The sequence below is a fragment of the Pristis pectinata genome, chromosome 1, assembly GCF_009764475.1.
Source record: "Pristis pectinata isolate sPriPec2 chromosome 1, sPriPec2.1.pri, whole genome shotgun sequence".
Lineage (NCBI taxonomy): Eukaryota > Metazoa > Chordata > Chondrichthyes > Rhinopristiformes > Pristidae > Pristis > Pristis pectinata.
The window spans coordinates 37,620,569-37,644,405 of NC_067405.1; the positions used below are offsets into that span (position 1 = coordinate 37,620,569).

General features: G+C 38.4%; 1 protein-coding gene across 1 annotated transcript in view; it reads right to left on the bottom strand.

Annotated features, from left to right (window-relative positions):
• psmd14 (proteasome 26S subunit, non-ATPase 14) overlaps positions 1 to 23,837 on the bottom strand; it is an 80,697-nt gene that overhangs the window by 53,671 nt on the left and 3,189 nt on the right. The window contains exon 2 of the mRNA XM_052025773.1: positions 7,984 to 8,035. Coding sequence (XP_051881733.1) covers positions 7,984 to 8,031 — 48 coding nt within the window. The 5' untranslated portion in view covers positions 8,032 to 8,035. The remainder of the gene's footprint in view (positions 1 to 7,983; positions 8,036 to 23,837) is intronic.

The window sequence follows — 23,837 nt, forward strand, 5'->3', positions numbered from 1 at the left end:
ACTGAATGTTGGAGAAACTGTTGAAAACAAACACTAGATGAGCTTACTAAAGCTGAATGGTGAAATAAAACTGTGGAAGATTATCCCACACTTTTGAATGATCTCACCCAAGGGGAAGCATGCGGTTGAGGAAAATATGATGGTAAAGGATGAATCCCATGGTATCTCCAAAAGCATTGTCACAAGGTTTGGAAAAGAAGCTATTAATGGAAATTCTCTGGCTATGATTGGACAGGCAAAAATGGAGACAGGTTAGAGCTGCACAATGGAAGACACATGTTGGATGAGAATGATGTGATCCTCAGTGATGAACACTATAGAAAAATCCAGACGAGAATTGAGAAAGAGTCACTTAGCCCCACCCTGAATTTTCTTAAGAGTCCAGTTGAAAGCTGGCACACGTTGCTTCATGAGAGGGTATTATCAATGGAAGGCAGAAAACAGTCATAATCCTGACCTTATGAAAGGAAGGCAGCTGAAGATGGCTGTTCCAAGGACTTTTCTTTCAGCAACTCCTGTAGCAAGATCTCAAAGCTGCAATGACTGGCTTCCAAATAAGTTAAGAAATTGTTTTAATAAATAAATTTTCTATTGTTGTAATTGGATTCTATATCATATACTTTAAATCCTCACCACAACTTTTGCTCTTCACCATTCTTGCAGAGTTAGATAATACGGTCCACTACCTTTTCCATAATCAACTAACATCAGATGTAGACTGATAAACAGAGTTTTAACCAGGTGATTTTGGTTGTTAGCATTTGAATGTGTCAACACCTTGAGTGCTTCAGTGCCAGACTTGAACATGTCACAGTGTTCAAATCAAATGGACTTCAGAAAATAGGTTGTTATTTGCTAGAAATGATTTCAAAGTGATAACCTCTCACATTTTTGCTCATCATTTGTACAGATATTTGTGGGAAAATAACCAAAAGGGCAACAGGAAAAGAGCAAGAGCAGGGCAATGGAACTGAAAGGATTGTTCTGCAGGAAGTTTCAATGCATTTTAATTTAGTATTTGTAATCCAGTGGATTTTAATAAAATTTTGTTGGGCCAAAATATACTTATCTCTAGCTGATGACATGCTCGTCCTGGGTCAGCTCATTTCTGACTTCTGTACCTGTGCATTACAACACTAAAGCCAAGAACAGGCTTGATATCAACTGTCAGAGCATCTGACCACCTGCTCCACTGCTGCCAATCCTAAAAGTGGAGCTCAAGCAAATTGAGCCAAAAGGACAGATATATCACATCCAGCCCCAAAACATTATTCACATGGATCACATAAGAAACAGGAATAATTTCAGTGGTGTCACCAATCATATCAAAAACCAAGTCTAGTTAAGTATTTTGTTTATTTTTCTCTACTTTTGTTTTTAAATTTTTAATGCTTGAAGCTATTTTTAAATACATTTATTCTATTTTACTTCAATTATCCAGATTTATTTTGTTTATATGTCTGATTATCGGAGACATTTATGAAACAGCAGTGGCTTTTTAACAGCTCATCGGGGCACTTGAGAGGCAGGAATTCAAGATTCATCACCCGAGACCTAGTCACCACTTGCAACCCAGTTCACAGGATGGCCAAAGCAGCCAGGCCTCAAGCTCAACTGGAAGCACACAGAGCACATGTTAAGTGCAAACATGGTCAAACAATGGGAGTGGCAGGAGGTGGGGAGCACGATATTTTAGAGCAGAAGTCACTGCAAAACTAAATTAAACTTTAAAAGAAATACAGATGTTATACATAGAAAATATGTTTCAAAAGAACACTGAATACCTTCACAGATGAGGATCAAATTCATAATTTAAAATGTAACCTGGCATTTAATTCTTTAAGATCAGGCATGACTGCAAATCATGAACAGCTAAGAATTTTAAGAACCATCAAGCTCAAAAGAATTTCTGCTTCAACTACATGTCATGCACTATACATCATACATAGGAGCTTTTTGAAAAGCTCCTGTCTGTTCATATTTCATAGATATCCACATAATGTGACTCATCTGATACAGATACGTGATTAATTGGACAATATGTACCAGATGCGATTTTATCAAGTCTTGATTTTCTTTTCACCATTTACTAACAGATCACTATTATGACAGACTTAACAACATTGATGACAATATTACAATCCCGACATTGCTACACTAAAAACAGTCCAAAAATTACTGTGAAATATTTGAGGTTATAAAAGGCAATGTAGAATACAAGTGTTATTTTTCCGTCAACACACTTACTGTATCACAGTCAGTCAATTACCTTCGGTGAAATGATTTATAAGATTAGCGTTTTTTGGGGTGTTAACACTTGAGCAGGAACATTAAAAATTTCTTTTATCTCCAAACAAAAGTAATAAGTGGAAACTGCTCATTGCACAAAATCAAATGCCCATGAACCAACAGCAAACCTTTGAAGAGTCCAAAACTCACTCTTCAGCTATACCTAGTTAGTAAATCTCAGCAACCTAGTCTGCCAAGTTCATGCAATTTGATTCTATTAGTATTCTTTGACTTTATTTGTTCGCTTGTACAAAATCAGTTGTCTCCATGGACAAATCCAGAAAGAACATATATGCTATAAACAATGAAGCAAAAATATTTTCCACAATCCACATCCAATACCCAGGGAAGTTTTAAAGAACCATTAAGGTTCTTTGTTGGACAGCATAGTGAAGAAACAAAATATAATAAAGCCAAAATGTTAAAGCAAAAATGTGAAATTAGGTAGCTTTTGCAGCTCTTTCATAAACTTGCATCTTTGGTTGCCCTTGAAATAGTATTGAGCAGATGGATGTGATGTGTGGGATAATGTAAACCTCAACACATATGGGTGTGCGCACACATAATTAAGTAATGCCCACTTCTTTTCTAGGTAGGTTGAAACCACCATGTTTAATAGCTGGGACCATGACCAGTCACTTTGTTCCAACTCCAGGGTGAAATTGCAGAACTCATGGCTGGGTAAAGGATATGTTCAAAATTTGCTGCATAATTGCAACCACTTTTCAGAGATATCATTGAGGCGTTTGGTTGATTGCTAGAAGAGAGTTAGTTCTTACTCAAACATTTCAGTATCTGGTCTTCCTGACCTGATATTTGGTGAAGCAATATTCAAAAGCAATCAAGACTTCAGTGATTTGAGATTCTATTTGCATAATGTTGTTTTGAACCTTAAACGATGTCCATGCATTGGCTATCCAAATGCTGCACAGTGCTCCACTGTGCACTATTCAAGGGACAAAGTAGAAATCAGGAGGATTGTGTGTTAATCCAAAATGTTAAAGATTGACCATTTGATCTCAAGTCTGCATTAAGTCATCTGCTCTCACCTGGGATAATGTAAAAAGTTCTAGTTAATCCTAAAACTGTATTAAGGAAAAGTCATGCCAATGTTTCTATTATAGTCAGTAGCCCTAAATCAAAAGTACTTTTGTAGTGTAAATAAGTTGAATTAGACCGAGTTTTGATATTGGTATGCTATTTCTCCCCAAGACACAACTGATTGTCTTGTTGATATTTATTCAGTAGACACCCACTTAATGATTAGCCACATGAACAAGCTACTTAAGTCTGAAGGCAAATGAATCTACAAATCTGCAGGAATAATTAGCCTTAAGAGAGGCCAAGAAATAAAAATAAAACAAAAAAAACAGAAACAAGCATTCACATTGCAAAGTAGAATGTTTGATATATTCACTGGCACTATGAGTTTGCACATATGCACAAAATTATTCGACTAAATGCAGCATCTTGTCTAATTCTACGAAAGCAGGATTAAAAATGCCTTGATAAAACCAAACATTGTAATCTTTTGTTTGGTTCACCCCAATTCATCAACCAACCTGCACACCTCCTGCAAAGCACTGCATGTTACAATGAACTGTTCAAGCTGCTTGGCACATAATTGCGTAAATTATGTTGTTCCTAGCAATTAGCCAAGTTGCAATGCATTTGAGCATGACTGTATGGCTTGCAAGGCTGAGTCATTTCTGACTCTATCCACACACAGACACACACACACAGATCGCTGTTACAAACTGTTACTCAGTGAACTGACCTCAATGGCAATAATCGTAACCCTGTCCACTTCTGGTGCTTCAATAAAGCCCAGAAAGATTGCTAATTTTAAGCTTACTTTCATCATTATGAGAGAAAAATCAACCTCCTCCCACTTACAGAAGATTGATTATGGCAACATTACAATTAAAACCACTCATTTGAAACCTTGCAAGCCTTACTGCATTAGGAAACAAAATCTTTGCCATGATTGAAAGATATGTGGTGCCTATGTGCATCCCAAGGAACAGAAAAGCACAAGTATCAGCTCCTTCAGTTACAGTAATATGTGAACCCATAAAAACCTCCAGTTTCATTCGGGCTGCTCTTGTTGACAAAGTGTTAAAAAAGGCTTTTGCCATTATAACAGCATAAAGCTAACACCTCAAAGTGTTATCTGCTCAGTCCTTTTAGCAAATTTATTAACACTATTAGTTAGATTACTCCACCTTTTCCATGGTGTGAACCGGTATCAATTATTTAGCCAATTCTATTCTATGTTAATAAAATACCTGCTGATTAAACATATACCAAAGTGTCACTTTGTGCTACACAGAACATTGACACTATTTATTTTAGCTTAAATAAATGCTACAGTCAGAAGCTGGTGCAAGATTGTGATGACAGAAGTTGTGAAAAATAAAAAAAAATGTATGCACCAAAAGTCCTTTTATTTCTGTGTGAATGTGAATATAGGACAGTGGAAGCAGAACAGACAATAATACATTCTCATCTCACAATTTTACCATTGTTAAGTGGATCACTTGCAAAATTTAAAAAGCAAATGTGTCAATATCTAACCTGACATAAAGCAAAATCCACTACTACATTTTCTATATTCCACAGTGAATGCAGTTCAAAAGTACTTCACTGGTAGTAAAGCAGTTCAAGAAAGGTACAGGAAAGGCGCTATGATATTTGTCTCCTTATAGGTACAGATTAGCATTGAGAAAGGGAGCAGTACTTTAATGGTTCTTTTCCAGCTCTTGTAAAAAGAAAAAGAAATGACTATTTATATTGCGCCTCTCCAGACTTAGGCGATGCCAAAGCACTTCACAACCATGAAAATACTTCTGAAATATAAATATCTGTGAAGAAATAGAGTTGACATTTTAGGTTAATGACCTTTCTTCAGAAGAAAGAGATATAGTTGATGCTTACTAGAGACCACCGAAGCATTTACCATCTATTATGGAATAATTACTGTTTATACCATTAACCCTGAGTTTTATAATTCCCTATATAAAGATTTATTTTCTGTCCAAAATGTTTAGAAAAAAAAGGATAGAGAAATATTCAAAATGCTTATGAGGCATAATAGGACAAAGTTTCCTCTGACCTGGAATTAGAGCCTCAGATTAAGAGACTGGCCATGCAGAACAAACTAGAAAAAATGTCTTCATCCAGAGAGTAGTGGATCTTTGGAGCTCTTTATCCAAGAAGGCAGAGGAGGCTCAGTTGCCAAGTATATTCAAGACATAAGATAGACATAATTTTCAATATAAAGGGAATTGGTGGCTATTGAGTTGGTAGGGAAAAGTGGCACTGAAGTAAATGCTCTTTTGAATGCCAGAACAAGTGAAAGGAGCCACATCATTTACTCCTGCTTTTGTTTCTTGGGTTCTCTGTTTTTACATTGCAAAGAATCCGGTTAACCACTTCCTTAAAATGCTTAGTTCAGCACTGCATTTCAGAATATTCAACAGATAAATTTGAAAAGGTACAAGCATTGATGAATGACTGTCATGCTGGTTCTCATCTTTTACAATACTGAATCACTATTTGAAATTATTGAAGTCTAAATACTTTCAAATCTGCATTAAAAAAAATTGGAGCTGATAATATTAAAGTGGATTAACAATTCTAATGCATGTTACATGAAATTATAATACTATGTACTTTGGTTCTTGGTCTGTGATCTTTGCATTCTGTTTTACAATCAAAATGAAAGCACCAATTCACAAATGGTGTATGTTATATTCTCAATATCTATTTCATGCTTTCAATACTGCTGATAATTTTCTTGACAAGAACATGATCCCCTCATATAATGCTGCTAAATTACTGTTAATTGCTAAGATATAGAAAAAATGGATTTAACGGTATTACATCTAATGTTAAAAAAAATATGAATGTCTGAAAGCCAGATATCAATAAACAATTTCTTCAAAAGATTGGGAAATGTGATGTTTAAATACAAAGTATTAATGGTACCATTACAGCTAAGTACAAATCTACATTAAAACCTCTACTTAGTGCAGCAAATCAAAACTGGAAAAACAGGCTGTCTTAATATCAGCCGAATGTAAACTACTTCTGCTATCCCTAGTTCAATGATGAGTTGAGGCAACCTGTTATAGGAGGTGTTAATTGGCAAATGCTGTACAAGTCGGGAGCATGTTCCCTGTCGTCCTAGCCCAGCAAGGCTAGGTCATTAAAGTGGAAATGAATTCTTTCAGGCTGCCTTAACCCCTTAAAGGCTCAATTTGTTTCCACTACTCAGATGAAAAACTAAACATGCATTTTATATCACTCATTCAATAAAGTATTGAAATAAATTAAGGTGACACCATGACTCCAAAAGAGGATAAACATGGTCTGCACACAATTGAAATTATTTCTGGGAGTAGATAAGGAAGAAACAACAGAAAACCTCAACTAAACTCTTAATTCCATAATTTAAACAATAACTATAAGTCACTATCCTCTAGAAAGGCACATATTATGCAAAATTTGTGACCTGAATGTAGTTTTATTACCTCAAGCAGACTACAATATTTCACTAAACATTTCTTATACTATTTACTTCCCATTACATTTTTAGCTGGGCTAATCAGGAATTCTAACTCAATTAATCATCTCGAACAACCTTTCTAAATGAGACTTAAATGTGCCTTTGGCTGCTTTGTATCTGGGGAATTTCTAACTCAAATCCAGGAAATGCATGTTAAAATACTGGACTATTACACCTTTGTGGGAGGTTCCTTGACTTAAAGCAGAGTGAATCCCTCATCAAATTTCAATTTAAACTATAAACTAACAAACAGAATTGTACATGGCAAATGGATATGTGCAAAGAAGTAATAACTCTCCACATACAATGGCAAAAGAATTATGCTAAACTACAATACAAATCTCAGATCCTTCTGAACATAAATCTTCATGTTAGCTTATTGCTGAACATCTGAAAAGTCTCCCCCTGGCCTACTTTACCACTCTCAGATGGTTTGAGAAACTGATTTTGAAGTCACACAACGACACGCTTTTCTAAATTTGATCAGGCACACAAATTTGTTAGATTCAATTGGTTGTTTTTGTTCCAATTATATTATCAAGCCAGTACCACAAAGCATTACAAATAAAACTATTAAAACACTTAATCTTCTAACAGCATCAGTACCGATAAGCACGTGTAGCACAAAAATGTGTACGGAAGTTTAAAATCAGTAACTGAATAGCTACAATGGGTCTATCAAGGTCTTTCATGCAAGAACAAAAATAATGTTATGAATCATGTAATATTCTATTTATTCACAGACAATTTAGCTGTAGATCTTTAATATATTCTGGATTTGGCAATTACTAATTATTCAATACAGGGATGCAGTATTGTTTACATGCATGGGATAAATAACTTTAAAAGTAGTCTGGAGCTGTTGCTAGAGTAAATAATATGAATTTAATTCAAAAATACACCTAAAATGTATAGAATTTTGAGATATCATTTTGAAAAAGTTCAATTCTCAGGAACATAGGTTCTGTATAGGTTCTCTTTTGCACCCATGACATAATTTTGTGCGTACCCAAGCCTTTCAGCAAAATTTCAGCAAGAGAAATGCAAACCAATTTCAGCAGAAACTGATTTTTTTTTATATATTGTCTAAGATGTTAATTTAATAGGAAGAAGGGGACACTAACCTGTCCAAGTCCAGGCATACCACCTCCTAGTCGTAAAAGTCTGTCCATTTTTCTGAAAACAAAAACACACAGAAGTAATTAACCATGAAACTTTTAAACTCAATTATCATCTATATAATTCACCTTCAATCTTTCCTTATGTCAAAAATATTGGTGGTAATTACAACACAACATCAGATTTCCTGTTAATTAGCACCACATACTAATTCAAGAACCTGTCTTCCTTGCTAATTAACAGACCCAATTTCACCGCTTTTGTTTTTTATTGGGTTATCCCCAATTTCATAACAGTATTTCACAAGTGAAAACCACCTAAAAGTTCTTACACACGATCACAATGTTTATACTTGCCACTGCAAATATTAGATGTGGGTTTTTGATTATATAGTTCAATCATATTAAAAAGATTGCTTTTTACTAATTGATGCATTCCTTTCAAGTACTAGATATATTACGACAACTTGTACAGTCTGCACAAATAGGAATCATCACTTTCAAATTAAAAATTGTACATCTAATTAGTAAGTTGTGTGTTAATTAACTTACAGCTTGTCAGTTATCATCAATATTGCGTGCAAGTGATGGTGTGATCAGATAGAAGTCTCAAGATACACAGTCCTAAAGCTTTAAAAATGGCATTAAAAGATTTTGCAGTGCACAGAACAGATTTCTCTCAACATTTCCTAAGGAAGAGTACCTTATCAATAGAAACATGTTTATTATTTTAAAATGTTACTAAACACAGTGGGTTGGATTGTCCAGATGCAGCTTGCAACCCAGACTCACTGCCCGCCATCTCAGGCCCATACTTATCTTTTACACATATGGATGACCAAATGATCTAACTCTTCACACCCATAAGACATCCCACGAGACAGATCAGCTTCAAGCTGTGACTGGACTTCAGGCACTATATCACTGAGGTTCTGCCCCAACCCCCAAAATGTTCTGATAACTTTTGCCACCTTTAGTTTTTTTTAAAATATCTGAGTCATTTAAAATCTATGCAAATAGATCTAAATAACTACAAACATTAAAATAAAGAAACTCAAGAACTTAATTTTTCCCCTACTGGATTCACAACCCTGTTAAATTGAGTGAGGTATTCTCTGTTGGACTCAAGTATTTCACAAGGCATTTCACCTATTTTTGCTACTTCAATAAATCTAAAGCTACCTTGGATTCATGGAATGGCCTTGGAGCAGACAAAACTCATTGGAGTTTTGAAAAATAAGAGGTGGTCTCATTCAGATTTCCAAAGACGAGTCAGATCAACAGGATAGATGCTGAAAGGCTGTTCCCTTTTGTTGGAGAATCGAGAACTCAGAAAAAGGGGCTGAAATGCCAAACAATTTCTTTATTCAATAACCAACCATCCGTGGCCTTCTGAGTTACAGATACACAGTCCTCTTGAGTAAAGAAAATATTTTGGCATTTCAGCCCCTTTTCTCGAGTTCTGGGATCAATACTGAGATTGATACATTTTTGGACTCTGAGGCAATCAGGATTATGGGGATGAACGGGAAATTAGACCGGAGGCACAAGATCAGCTATGATATCAATTAAGTGACAAAGCAAGCTTGAGAAGTGAAATGTCTTATTGCTGCATTTTAAAAGGTTCTTAAAAATAAACAATTAATGGAGAGAATACTTCAACAATCTTGAATGCAAGATATTCTACTAATTAACAGTTATTACATTGCAGTTGAGCAACAGTATTCATTTTTCCAGTCACCTTGTATCAAACTGTACAAAATACCCACTTTGAAACTGCTAAACAAAAGATACCAAGGGGAAATGTTTCTGAGAATTACAATAACTTCAGAAAACCTTTTCAATTTATGCAGCCACTTTTTACTCCTAGAGTACACTTGCAATTATTTAACAGCAACTTACGTTTGCACACTAAATTTGACAGTTCAGGATCTGCAGTTTATTCTTGAAATACCAAAATCAAGTGTATATTTCTGATACACCAGCTTAACTTCCAATATGCATTCAAGTAACTAAATTAGCACATAACATTTATTGTCATTGTTAGTACTAGTTAGGTGACCCAATCCCAGCTGTACAATAGCATCTCTGTTCCTCCGACATTGCAAATTTAAATGTACAAATTTCCATTAAAATTTTATTACATGAAATTTATTTGATAAACCTGCACATCTCCCAGAGCACTACTCAAATGCAATTATACTTATTTATAACAATAATTAATAGTTATAACATATTTATAGGGTTTGAATTTTGCTTTATAGTTGCTATAGTTCAAGTATTTTGTTTTTGTTTATTAGTTTGGCAAAATCGGTTGATTTTGTTCAAGAGATGAATCAACTTTCTGTCTGCACGAACACAATTAATGAATAACACAGAGCCCTCTCTCACATTTCCTGTTTCTCAGAACCCTGCTCTCACCCCAACTTTCCTCCAAACAGAACAGAGATAGAGTTCCCCTCGTCCTCACCTTTCACCCTACTAGCCTCCGCATCCAGAACATCATCCTCAGTCATTTCTGCCAGCTGCAATGAGATTGCACTACCAGCCACATCATCTCCTCCCCACCCCATTCCACCTTCCACAGGGACCACTCCCTCTGTGACTCCCTGGTACGCTCACCCCTCACCACACACCCCTCCCTGACCCCTGGCATCTTCTCCTGCAACCACACAAGGTACAACACTTGTCCTTACACCTTCTTGCTCACCACCATTCATGGACCAAAACAACCCTTCCAAGTGAGGAAACTGTTTACGTGCACTTCTCCAACCTTGTCTACTACATTTGGTGCTCCCACTGTGATGTCCTTTACATCAGCAAGACCAAGCACAGACTAGGAAACCAATTTGCAGAGCACTTGCACTCTGTCCGCAATGGCCACCCCAAGCTCCTGGTTTCATGCCACTTTACATCCCCTTCCCATACCGATCTCAGCCTTGTCCACTGTCAGAGGGCCAAGGTAAACTAAATGAAGAACACCTCATTTTCCACCTGGATAGTCTTCAACCCAATGGTATAAGCATTGAATTTTCCAATTTCAAGTAACTCTCATCTCTTGTGTTTCTCTCCCCACCCCAATTTGATCTGTCTCCAGTCCTCCCATTTTGTCCCCTTTCCCATAATTCCCCTCCAGCCCACCATTACCCATTTCCATCCCCCTCCTGATTCCATACACCAACTACCCACACATTTTCCCCACCAAATCCTCCCCCCATCCGGTTCCTTCTGCCTTTAACCTCTTCCCTAATGGTTCCCATTATCACCTTCCTTACTCAACAGATTCCAGCACTGGTTGCCTTTGTATTCCTGCTTATGACCTTTACCCTCCCCTCCCCTTACCTGGTTTCATTTACTTCTTTATTTTCTTTGTCTGCTTCCATCTATCCTTCACCTGCTTTAATCTCCCTCTCCCCACCTGGCTCAATCAGCCCATCATCCTTCACATCTCCTTGGTCTGCCAATCACCTATTAGCCCTTGTCTCACCTCTCTCTCTCCCCTGTCAATACTTCCATCTGCACCCTGTGCTGATGCAGAGTCCAACCCAAAACATTGACAATTCCTTATACCCACAGATGCTGCTTCACCAGATGAGTTCTTCCAACTTGATTGTTGCCCCAGAAAACTGGGTCCATGAAAATCAATAATAGTCAAGACATAAAAAGCCACCACTTAAGCCTTTCACTCTGCATTCCCAACTGAGGTATAAACAAGTGTAATTCAATAGTCCATTCTTATTTTTATTCTTCATTTCCTCAGGTGGAGGATGACTTGCTTATGTCTGACTTGGTGGATTCTAGGCTGACTTATAAAGCCAATACAGGAACTGTAGATTTTTCCACTGATGGAACAGAAAGTGTATGATGGTGCAGGTGATTGGGTTGTTTGAGAGTTGGTGCACTCCTTCTACTCCTTACACAGGCCCTCTTTGTGTCCTGATGCAAGCTCCTCTACCAAGCATGGGTCTAAGATTCCCACTCCCAGGCCCCAGTAGGAATTTTGCATTTCTGAAAAAAGGCTTTGAGCACATACTTAAATCTTTTCCTCTCTCTGGCGATGACAGAACATGGTATAGAGTGTCTGTTGCAGCTGTCTGGTATCAGACATGTGAATAACGTGGGCTGCCCAACGTAGCTGATTGAGTGTAACAAGGGCCTCAATGATGGGGAATGCTAGTTTAAGAGGGACTGTTGACATTATTTCACTAGTTCTTCCAGTGAATTAGGAAGATTTTGCAGAGGCAGCATTGGTGGTATATTTCCAGTGCCTTGAGATGCCTGCTTTAGGCAGTTAAGGTTTTAGAAGCATATAGGGGGACAGGGATCACTGTTACAAGGCAGATCATTTATTTTGTGCCAGGTCTGAGGTCATGGTCTTCAAATACTCCTTTCCCCTCATGACCAAAGACTGTGCTGGCACATTGGGGTGGTGGTGCATTTCATCATTGATATCAGCCTTTGCCAAGAGGAGGTTCCCAACGGATCCACATCTTCCAGTGTCTCACCATGAACTTTTATTGTGGTACAGTGGGAGCAAGTTGGGAAAGGACCTTTGTTCTGTAGATATTGAGTGCAAGGCCCATCCTCTCATGTGCTTCAATGAACGATGGTTTGAAGCTTAGTCTCCATGCATGCGCAAACACAGAAGTCGTCTGACACTACAACTCAACTACTGAGGTTCTAGATTGTAGTCCTGTAGGTTGAACAGTTTCCTATTTATGCTGAAGATTTGCCCAACTAATGTAGAAAGGAACCCCAATTCTCCATCCCACCGATGAATAAGAAATATCAACCTACACTATTCCCTATATCATTCAGTAAGAACTGTCTTTCTCCAATGTGCACAATTCCAGTAAACACAATGCACAGAATCAAACTCTGCATCCAGTGTAGAATGGAACACTTCAAATCAAAGATGTAATTGGCGCGGAAGACCTAATGAAATCAGAATATGATTATAGTACCAAAGTTTTAGTCTCCACAGAAGGTGTCTGGCTAGTATATTTCAGCCTCAGTATTATTTTGCTTTTAATCTTTTATATATTTCGTAATGTCGTTGAAGGAGGCTATTCAGCTACCAAGTCTTTGCTGGCACTCAGAACCATTCCATCAATCCAATTCCCCAGCTTATCTCCTTGTAACCTATTCTCGCACACATCCCCATTAACACTGCTCCGCCCCCCCCCCCCCCCCCAACTCCCCAGTCCTCCCTGCAGCAGCTGGAGTGCAGTGGTTGATGGGTTGTAGCAGAAGCAGTTGCAAGGAGAATGCACGAACTCCACACAGACAGCACCAGAGGTCAGACTTGAACCCAGGTCACTACAGCCACTGTGCCAAGCACAGAAGCAATCAAATAAATATCCATCCACAAGCAAAAGGTATGAGGGAGCATCAGATCAGGCTAACCATCACTTTGCAACAAAACTAGAAACACATCTGCTAAGCAAAAAATGCACTTAGATCCCCAACAAGGAAAGTCATCTCAAATAGTCTTCCATGCACAAAGTTGTATCATCAGCACAACCTTTGTTCAGAAATTCTCTTGTACCATACACAGATCTTATTACCTTATTGCAGAGGACAGACATTTGGAAAGAATTCTCAATCTATACCTAGGACACCAAACGGAGTGCTCCTCCACTCCACTCATATCAGAGCTTTGTCTAAAAGTTGGTATTGGTTTATTATTGGCACTTGTACTGAGGTACAGTGAAAAATGTGTCTTGCATACCATTCATACAGATCAATTCATTACACAGTGCATTGTGGTAGTACAGGGTAAAAACAATAACATAATACAGAGTGAAGTGTCACAGCTACAGAGTAAGTGCAGTGCAGGTAGACAATAAGGTGCAAGGTCATAACAAGATAGTTTGTGAGGTCAAGAGTCCATCTCATCGTATAAGGGAACCGTTCATTGTCTTATCACAGCGGGATAGAAGCTGTCCTTAAGCCTGGTGGTATGTGCCCTCAGGCTCCTGTATCTTCTGCCTGATGGGAGAGGGGAGAAGAGGGAATGTCCCGGGTGGGTAGGGTCTTTGATTATGCTGGCTGCTTCTCCAAGGCAGTGAGAGGTATAGACAGAGTCCATGGAGGGCAAGCTGGTTTCTGTGATGTGCTGGGCTGTGTCCACAACTCTCTGCAGTTTCTTGCAGTCCCGGGTACAGCAGTTGCCATACCAAGTAGCGATGCATCCAGATAGGATGCTTTCTATGGTGCATCAATAAAAGTTGGAGAGAGTCAAAGGGGACATGCCAAATTTTTTTAGCCTCCTGAGGAAGTAGAGGTGCTGGTGAGCTTTCTTGGCCGTGGCATCTACATGGTTGGACCAGGTCAGGTCATCACCAGGCTATTGGTGATGTTCACTCCAAGGAACTTGAAGCTCTCAACCCTCTTGACCTCAGCACCATTGATGTAGACAGGTGTATGTACACCGCCCCCTTTCCTGAAGTCAATGACCATTTCTTTCGTTTTGCTGACATTGAGGGAAAGGTTGTTATCATAACACCATGTTACTAAGCTCTCTATCTCCTTCCTGTACTCTTACTCATCATTATTTGAGATACGGCCCACTATAGTGGTATCATCTGCAAACTTGTTGACGGAGTTAGAGCAGAATCTGGCCACGCAGTCATGAGTATATAGGGAGTAGAGTAGAGGGTTGAGGACGCAGCCTTGTGGGGCACCAGTGTTGAGAATAATCGTACTGGAGGTGTTGCTGCCTATCCTCACTGATCATGGTCTGTTGGTCAGAAAGCCAAAGATCCAGTTGCAGAGGGAGGTGTTGAGTCCCAGGTCTAGGAGTTTGGTGATGAGTTTGCTTGGAACCAAAGTATTGAAGGTGGAGCTGTAGTCAATAAACGATAGTCTAACTTAGGTGTCTTTACTGTCCAGATGCTCCAGAGATGAGGATAGGGACAGGGAGATGGCGTCCACTGTAGATCTGTTTTGGTGGCAGGTGAATTCCAGTGGGTCGAGGTTTTCTGGGAGGCTGGAGTTAGTGCATGCCATGACCAGCCTCTCCAAGCACTTCATGATGGTGGATGTCAGAGCCATCAGTCAGTAGTCATTAAGGCACATTACCTTGTTTTTCTTAGGTACTGGGATGATAGTGGTCTTCTTAAAACAGGTGGAAACCTCAGACTGAAGCAGGGAGAGGTTAAATATGTCTGCAAATACTCCCGCCAGCTGATCAGCACAATACCTGAGCACACAGTCAGGGACACCATCTGGGCCAGATGCTTTCTGTAGGTTCACTCTCCAGAAGACCGATCTTACATCCTCAATGGTGATGACCACACAACCCACCCCTCAACCATTTACATGACCTGAACACACGAGGATACAAAAAAAAGTGCAAAAGGCTTTTTAATCCACTGAACCTACTCCACTACTTAATTAAACATTGCCTGGTCTGTAACTTAGCTGCACTTTCCCTCCTTTGCTGTACTTTTCTCAGTACTTACCAAACAAAATTTTCCTCAGTCTTGGAAGTGCCAACTCATCTATTATCCATGGTCTAATAAATGGTATTTTGGACAGAGTTAAGAAGGGGTGAGCTGTGGTGGAGAGAAGATTAAAAATTTCTACTTACCATTTTATGGAAAAAGTTCTTCCTTAATGGCTTACATCTAATTTATCATCTGCCCTTGATCCCAATAAATGAGTTTCTTCATATCTGCACTATAAAATCCTTTTAACATCTCAAACAACTAAATAAAATTCAAAATGCCATATTTTCCCATTATGCTCACAGGCCTTTATCCTCCTGAACTATTTATAGGCCTCAAGGGATATTTGCCCTAAATGCATAGAGTCCCATTCTCCTACTTTTGAGTCATCAGATAACTTTTAAGATCATATTCCCTTTATACAAATGTACATCTGGAATAATTAATGAAAGCAAGTAAGCCTACCACTAACCATTGCACATAACAATTCTTTAAGCACATTCAAACAGTCAGAAGATTTCCCTTGACAATGCACATCAGAAGTCAAGATCAGGTGTCGACTTCAGATGAAACAGAGTTGGAAGGTAGGGAATAAAGGGAGCAGGATGTACAAATTTAGTTTCTTGCACCTTTCACATACCAGCAGTTCACACAGATGATCACTATTTAGTAACGGAGTGGAAACCTGAGAGTCCTGCACAAATGTTGAAATTGTGAACAGCTACAGGGTGACCACCTGGAATTTTGCAACTGTCCTCCAACTTTGGACTCTCCTGGCGTCCAGCAGCTGACAGCAAATTCAAGCAGTTTGTCCAACACTTGTGCTGAGAATTCTTTTTACTGTTCCTGCAAAAGGTCGGATTGGCTCAGAAATAGTGAGTACTTTTATTTGAATGAAGAATAACTGCAAGGAAGAAATACACTGTAATTAACTTGTTTGTGATTTAATTGGTTTAACATAAATGTATCTAGTTAAGTGTTTTCTACTAATGAAGTGTTTTAATTTAAATTTTTTATGATCAATTAGCATTTTAAATTTTATTAGCTTGAATGCTTCTAAACATCCAAAGCATTCATATATTTTTAATGTCTTTTTCAGCCTGCAAGTTTTGGGGCAAGATTTTATTGGTTGTCAAAGCAAATTTGTAAGTTGGGCTTACTGCTTGCAATTAGAAAGACCTTGTCCTGAACCTCACCAATCAGCCTGAAGCTGACTTACCTGAGGAAGTTTGTGCCAGGGAACCATTCCAGCTATGTGCAAGTTGATTGGACAGGCAACAGTGAATGCAAGAGGCTAGTCAGTCCATGCAAGACTCAAGCCATCACTATTTGAAACTTGATATTATAAAATCAAAGTACAAGATCAAAGGGAAAGTGGTCCAAGCAGTGGCAGGTGAAATTTAGCTTGGACGAGTGTGAAGTGTTGCATTTTGGGAAGTTAAACCAGGGCAGGACTTGCACAGTGAACGGCAGGACCCTGGAGAGTATTGTAGAGCACAGAGACCCAAGGGTACCAGTAAATAGTTCCCTTAAAGTGGTGACACAGATAGACAGTGTTGTGAAGAAGGCATTTGGCACACTTGCCTTCATCTGTCAGGGCATTAAGTACAAGAGCTGGAATGTAGTGTTACAGTTGCACGAGATGTTGGTGAGACCACACTCAGAATGTCATGAGCAGTTCTAGTCACCTAGCTAGAGGAAGGATGTCCTTAAGCTGAAAAGCGTACAAAAAAGATTCACAAGGATATTACTGGGACCGGAGGGCTCGAGTTATAAGGAGAGACTGGAGAGGCTGAGGCTGTTTTATCTGGAGCACAAAAGGCTGAGGGGTGACCTTATTTGGGTATATAAAATCATAATGGGCATAGATAAGGTGAATGGTCATAGTGGCCATAAATTTAAGGTGAGAGGGGAAAGGTTACAGGGAACCAAGGGGCAACTTTTACCACAAAGAGGATGACGGGAAAATGGAACGAGTTGCCAGAGGAAGTGGTAGAGGCAGGTAAAATTACAGCATTTAAAAAGGCTTTTGGACGGCACATGGATAGGAAAGAAGGATATGGGCCAAATACAGGCAAATAGTATTAACTCAGGCAAGCAACTTTATCAGCATGGACGAGTTGGGCCAAAGAGCCTGTTTCTACAGGTCTATGACTCTACTACAGTATATAAATTCATAAGATTTAATAAATTACAAAACTTACAACAATTTGGAAGCAATGTTGATTGGGACAAAGAAATTTCTCAGTAATCAGACTGAGGAGTTACAGGATCATTGGCAGTGGGAAGGTGTAAACGCAGTGTGGCAAGCTTCCATTATTAAATGTAGAAATAAAAATTGAAAATGTTAAAAAAAACTGACAGTACAGTGCAATAAAAAACAGGATTGAGGGGAGGAAGCACATGCAAACACAAGATTATATACATATGCACACAAAACCTAATTTAAATATCTCATATTTGGTAACACATAAGAAGTTATATTTTACTGCACTTGATGTGGATCTTTGCCAAGGTAGAAATGGGAACTATCTCCCACATTCCAACAGTTCTGGGGAGATAGTTACAACTTTATACCAGAGGGACTCCCTCAATTTGTGACCTCTGAAGTACAGTGGGGAAATCTGTAATTTGACAGAATGGAGATGATGAAACATGGGTTTGGTTCCCTGACAGATTCCTGTTGATGAGATCAAGAAAATATGTTTTGTAATGTGAATTTGGATATCCCAGGTCTGCCAGTACTAATCTATAAATGTCTATAGATCTCAACAAACCTTAACTGTAGCATTTTGGAATTGACTCCTAGAGTATCCCTTGCTCAATAATTAGGAAGTCTACTTTTTCATAACCATCAGCAAAATACAGATAATAACTAAAGATTGTACGGATTCAAATTCAACACACCTTAGCTCATAATTTGGTTTCTTAAAAGGGTGCACCTCTTTCTCTATTAAGTATATTTTGTTTATAGACTATTTAAAACTTAAGCATCAATAAAACATATGCATCTAACTAGTAATTTGTGTATCTACAGAATGCACAGCTATTAGTTTTTAAGGTTACTCCATTTGCACTTCCAACATTGCAACCTCTACCACTAAGAACAAGGGTAATAGATGAATCAGAATAAAACCTCCAGCAAGTTTCTCTTTGTCACACAATGTTCTGACTTGAAAATATATGATCATTCCCTTAGCATCACTTGGTCTAAATTGTGAACTGGTTAATCAACTGCCGTGTACCTTCAGGATAAGGACTGCAGCAATTCATGGTAGAAGATCACTCCCAGCATACCAAAAACAATTAGGGATTGGCAAAAAACACTAGCTTTCTCAATGGCTGTGAAATCTCATGATCACATTTAAAAATACATAACCTAGTTCTTTAATAAAATCATATGTAATTGATTAAATTACTATAACTTTTACAGTGAACGAACATTATGCAATCTGTAAAATTATTGGATTATAATTCAGACAGCATTATTTCTGAATTATTTCTACACCTTGGCATCCAAGGGTTGAAACAGAATGCATTTTGTAAATATCACTGTTAAGAACAAAAAAAATTCTCCAAATTAAAACCATGCACAATTATAAGTGAAATAATTCAGAAATATACAATTGTGTAATGAATCTCTTTTCTGCTGTATTGCTAACACTATTTATAAACCTAAAAGAGTTGCTCGCAAATTATTTTGTGACTGGAATTTCAAAACTGCTGGTTTTTCAAAGCCAGTTCACACAGTAATCTGGATGTCTGTCACTATGCTGAAGGTGTCATGCTGTATTTAGAATTCAAGGCTGCCAGTTTATCGAGGCTAAATCCCATTGTGCAGACTTGTTTATCATAATAGAGTTCTGGAATTCAAAGGCTGGAGGATAAACAAGTTATGTGTAAAAGCCAGAACAAGCAAGATCATCAATAAGAGATATAACTCAATAATGATCATTAACTTTTCACAGCAGGTAATTCTCCTAGGTTTCTTTTCTATAGAATCTTTCAAGTATTTGTACTTACTGGAAACAGTTTGGCCAACTGGCTCCATGTACCTTCCTAATACGAATTCAACTTGGCAACTCTGCTCATAGATCACCTGCACTTCTTCAGCAGCCTTTCTGACCTGTCAGTTTCATGACTTTCCTCAGGTACTCAAATGTGAGAAATTAATCTAAATATATCTGAAATCAGGGTGTAAACACAATGTGGATGAAGGATATTTGTGGATGGCCACATCATGTAAATTTCTACCTCCACCTCAGGGGAAAAAATTAACTTTTGTCTTTTTCCTTGGTTTTATACTTAGGGAGAAAACATTCTCATAAGAATGTTGTAAAGATAGATTGGAATAAGTTTGTATATTATGATCATGTACTATGCACATTTCAACAACATTAAATACAAGTAATAGCTGACTTGAAATATTGAAACTGCGACATTTACCACATTCAGCAACTATTGCAAATTAACTGTTACATTTTCCCCTTTAGTTTTGCTCGTGACGGAAAAGGAAACACTTCCAAATTGTGGAGTGTTATTTGGATAAAATCTGAAAGAATTATGATAATGTTTCCCAAACTTTTCCTAAGGAAGATCCCACTTAAACATGAGAAAAATTCTGCAACCCCAAAATGATGTTGTCAACATGTTATGAATTTGTGTGACAGTTAACCAGACAGCAGCAATCCCTGCCATCCTGCAAGTCTGAAACATGGCTCCAAGAACCTCAAAGCACTGGAGAAGTACCAACTGTCTCCGCAGAATCCTCCAAATCCACCAACAGGATGAAAAAACCTACACCAACTTCCTTTCCCAAGTTAACATCCCCAGTATTGAGGCCGCAACTGAACTCATGTAATATAGACAGCCAACACCAAATTACCAAAGCAGGCATGCTATTCAGAGCTCTATTCATGGCAGGAAATTACCAGGTGAACAGAGGAAATAATTCAAGGGTTTTCTCAAAGAAAACTTGAAAAAGTTTAATATATCCAGCTCTGACAAACAACGAACCCACCCATCCCTCTTCAAGCACCCACTGCCCATCTGCTGTACCCACACTGACCCCCTAAACAACCTCAGAAACCACAGACCTGGAGTGGACACAAGTCATCCTTGAAACCCAGGGACTGCCAGAAATGAAAGCATGACCTGTCATTAAAATTATGACAGGTCACAAAAATACCTGTTTGCAGTCTTTTTAAATTTAAAGTATTCAAAATTATTTAAAAGATGAATAAAAAACACTGACCACTGTATAAAATGGTACTTAAAACTTCTCCGAAAATGAGTTTATTTGCTCCAAATATGGATTGTATTTACTGCAGTGAAATGCTATTAAACCTTAAAAGCACCATCTAATACATGGGAATTATACGTGAAAACATATATGCCAAGATGCTGGTTGCATTAAAGGTCAGCACAACATTGTGGGCCGAAGGGCCTGTATTGTGCTGTACTGTTCTATCATTCCATCATACCAATTACCCTGCCAAGTCAAAATAATCACATTAAAATTGCATCATCTCTCCATCTGCAACTCCGAAGTGGTTCATAATCACAAGTTTGGGAACCACTGATTTATAGTCGAGATCTTCTTAAAATTGTTCTAAAGTCTAATAAAACTAATTCATTTGCAGTTTTATTTGCATTTCTGGAATCGTTCTATTTTCTGACCAAGAACAGACTAATGCTTGATAAATTTGAAATGTTCTGTCGTTATAAAAGGTCCTATCTAAAATGTGAGATGATGGGCAAAAGTTGCAACTAAGTTGCTGACAAGTCAGCTAAAATAACAAATAATCTGCATAAGTCAGTAAACATTTGTTTCTGGGGGTACAGAAACAGGAAACCATCTTAAACTACATAAGGACCTCATACTTTTTTTTAAAAAAAACAAACTTTACTCTTCCATTAAATCATGTATATGGAGTGCTTTACCTTGGTACTTGCTTTTTTCCCCGAGGTACATCCCTTAATGCACAGCAATTTATTGGTCCAATCCAAGGATGTGATTGGTTTAGTTCATTGAAGAAACAGGTAGGTTTGGAGCAACAGAAAGGGAGATCAGAAATGCCAGGAACAGCTGAAATGAAATTCAGAGACCCTAAAAGCAAGAGTGGTTCAGAAGATCCAACCTATTGCGGTAGAGGCCTAATATTGCTGAATCTGCAAAACTGCAACTTTGGTAGGGCTTTCCTCATTACATTCTGGTACTATCACCCTTGCCAAAAGAGAACAGTACGCTTAAGGGTGAAATATAATTCACATCAAACTTTGCACTGAAAAAACATGCATCTGGTCACTACTTCTAACCCGTTTCATCTTAAGAATTTACTTACAAATTATTTGTGTCTTTCTTGCCACTTCAAACTTCATGAGGTCACTGCTAGACAATAACTCATGTAGACAATATGATTGTAATCATTAGTCGAGATAGAGATGAAGATTGTTTTCATTATTAATCGTTCAAAAACCACAACCCCCAATTGACTGAAGGGTTCCAATCTGGTTGTACACAACCTATCAAACCTGATAACTGCTTTGCCCAAAGTGATTTGAGATTGACTTAAGCAAATAATTGGAACATAACTGTCCTCCACATCACATTATCCAAAGAAATTATCCTTCTTTTATTTGAAGTTACTGTAGTTTCTGTCAAAATTTTTAAGTTTCCCCTGCCATTTAAACACTGAGTAAATCGATTTTGTTTGTTGTACAATAGGGTGTTTGATCCGAGCTAGCCATGTGTTCCACCCCATCTCTGACACATTGTTATCACTAATATTTTAAAGGGCAGAAAATCTTAACAATTTCCCTTTTTTTCCAATCCCAACAGTTTGTCTCATTAACATTCATTTTCCATTTAAATTGCAGTGCAAGACATATGATGGACAAATAGATCAAAGTTAGAGATGTAATCAGCTCTATTAATGGAATAAAAATACAAAACATGAGCATATCTAAAGAGACTTTCATGACCTCTCTGCTGATAACTTTCTCAGACAAATGACTCAACGGGAAACTGCATCATTGTAGCGCCATGCTGTAGGCCATAAAGAAACATTGTTTAGATTCTAGTCCCAAGCACCTCATTTTCCGTCTTGGAACCTTGTAGCCTAATGGCATGAACAATGAGTTCTTCCACTTTAAGTAATCCACTCAAACCACCCACCCCCAACCATGCCTCTTTTCTTCCCTTGTCTCTCTCTTTTTTCTATTTTTTTTCCCTTACCTTTGACCCATCGCCCAGTGGATCTTCTCTTCCCTCCTCCCCCACACCTGCCTATCACCATCTCTGACCTGCATCTACCTATCACCACCTTGTGCCCACCCCACTTCCCTTTTTTTGTCCACCTATCACTGCTCTGCTTTTCCCTCCTAAATATTGGGCTTCCCCTTTTCCTGTCTTCAGTCCTGAAGAAGGGTCCTGACCCGAAACGTTGACCAACTGCTTTTCTCCATGGATGCTGCCTAGCCTGCTGAAATCCTGAAGGAGATCTGCTAGATTGTTTCTGCAGCAAGTACACAGTAAAGCAACATAAGGGATAAAACTTTTTGAACTCATCTAATGGCAGTGACAAATGCACGATTATGGTAGAGACAAATTCTCACTTTCACACTGAGAACACCCTCCACTATATAGTGTGGCATTACAAAAATCTAAATGGCACAGACTCAAAACAGAACAAAACTGTATCCAGGAGACACTGTGAACCACCAGCCGCAGGAGAAATATACACCACCACAATCCATTGCCACTTAGTCCAGCATATTCTTTAGTCTACCATTACCATCAAGTCAGTTTAATAAGGAATGCAGAAGAGCATGCCAGCAAAAGCACTAGGCTTACCTAATAAAGAGGCATCAAACTAATAAAGCTGCAACACAGAACCACATATACCCCAAACAGCAAAAGATAGCAGGCAACAGACAGAACTAAGCAATTCCACAAGCAACAGGTCAAATGACAGTGCTGAAGTTATACCACACCTGGTCATGAATGGGGGTGGATAATTAAACAGCTAATAAAAAAAAGACTCCAAGGATATCCTCAGCAATGACAGTTTCTAGCACACAAGGAATAAGAAGTCAGAAGCATTTTCAACCATGTTCATCCAGAAGTGCCAAGTGAATAATTCATCTCAGCTTCCTCCCAAGGCCCCCTCATCAAAGAAGCCTGTCTTGAGGCAATTTCACTCACTTTGCCTAGTAGCAAGAAAGGGAAAAGAGAGCACTGGAAACAGCAAAGGCCATGGGACCACACCACATTCCAGCTGCCAGTCTGAAGAATTGCACTCCAGAAGTGGCTAAGACATTGCAGTTACAATTTCAGCAGCCACCTGACAATGTGGAGAATTGCACATATGTGCTACACACACACAGAAACGACAAAGCATTAATCAC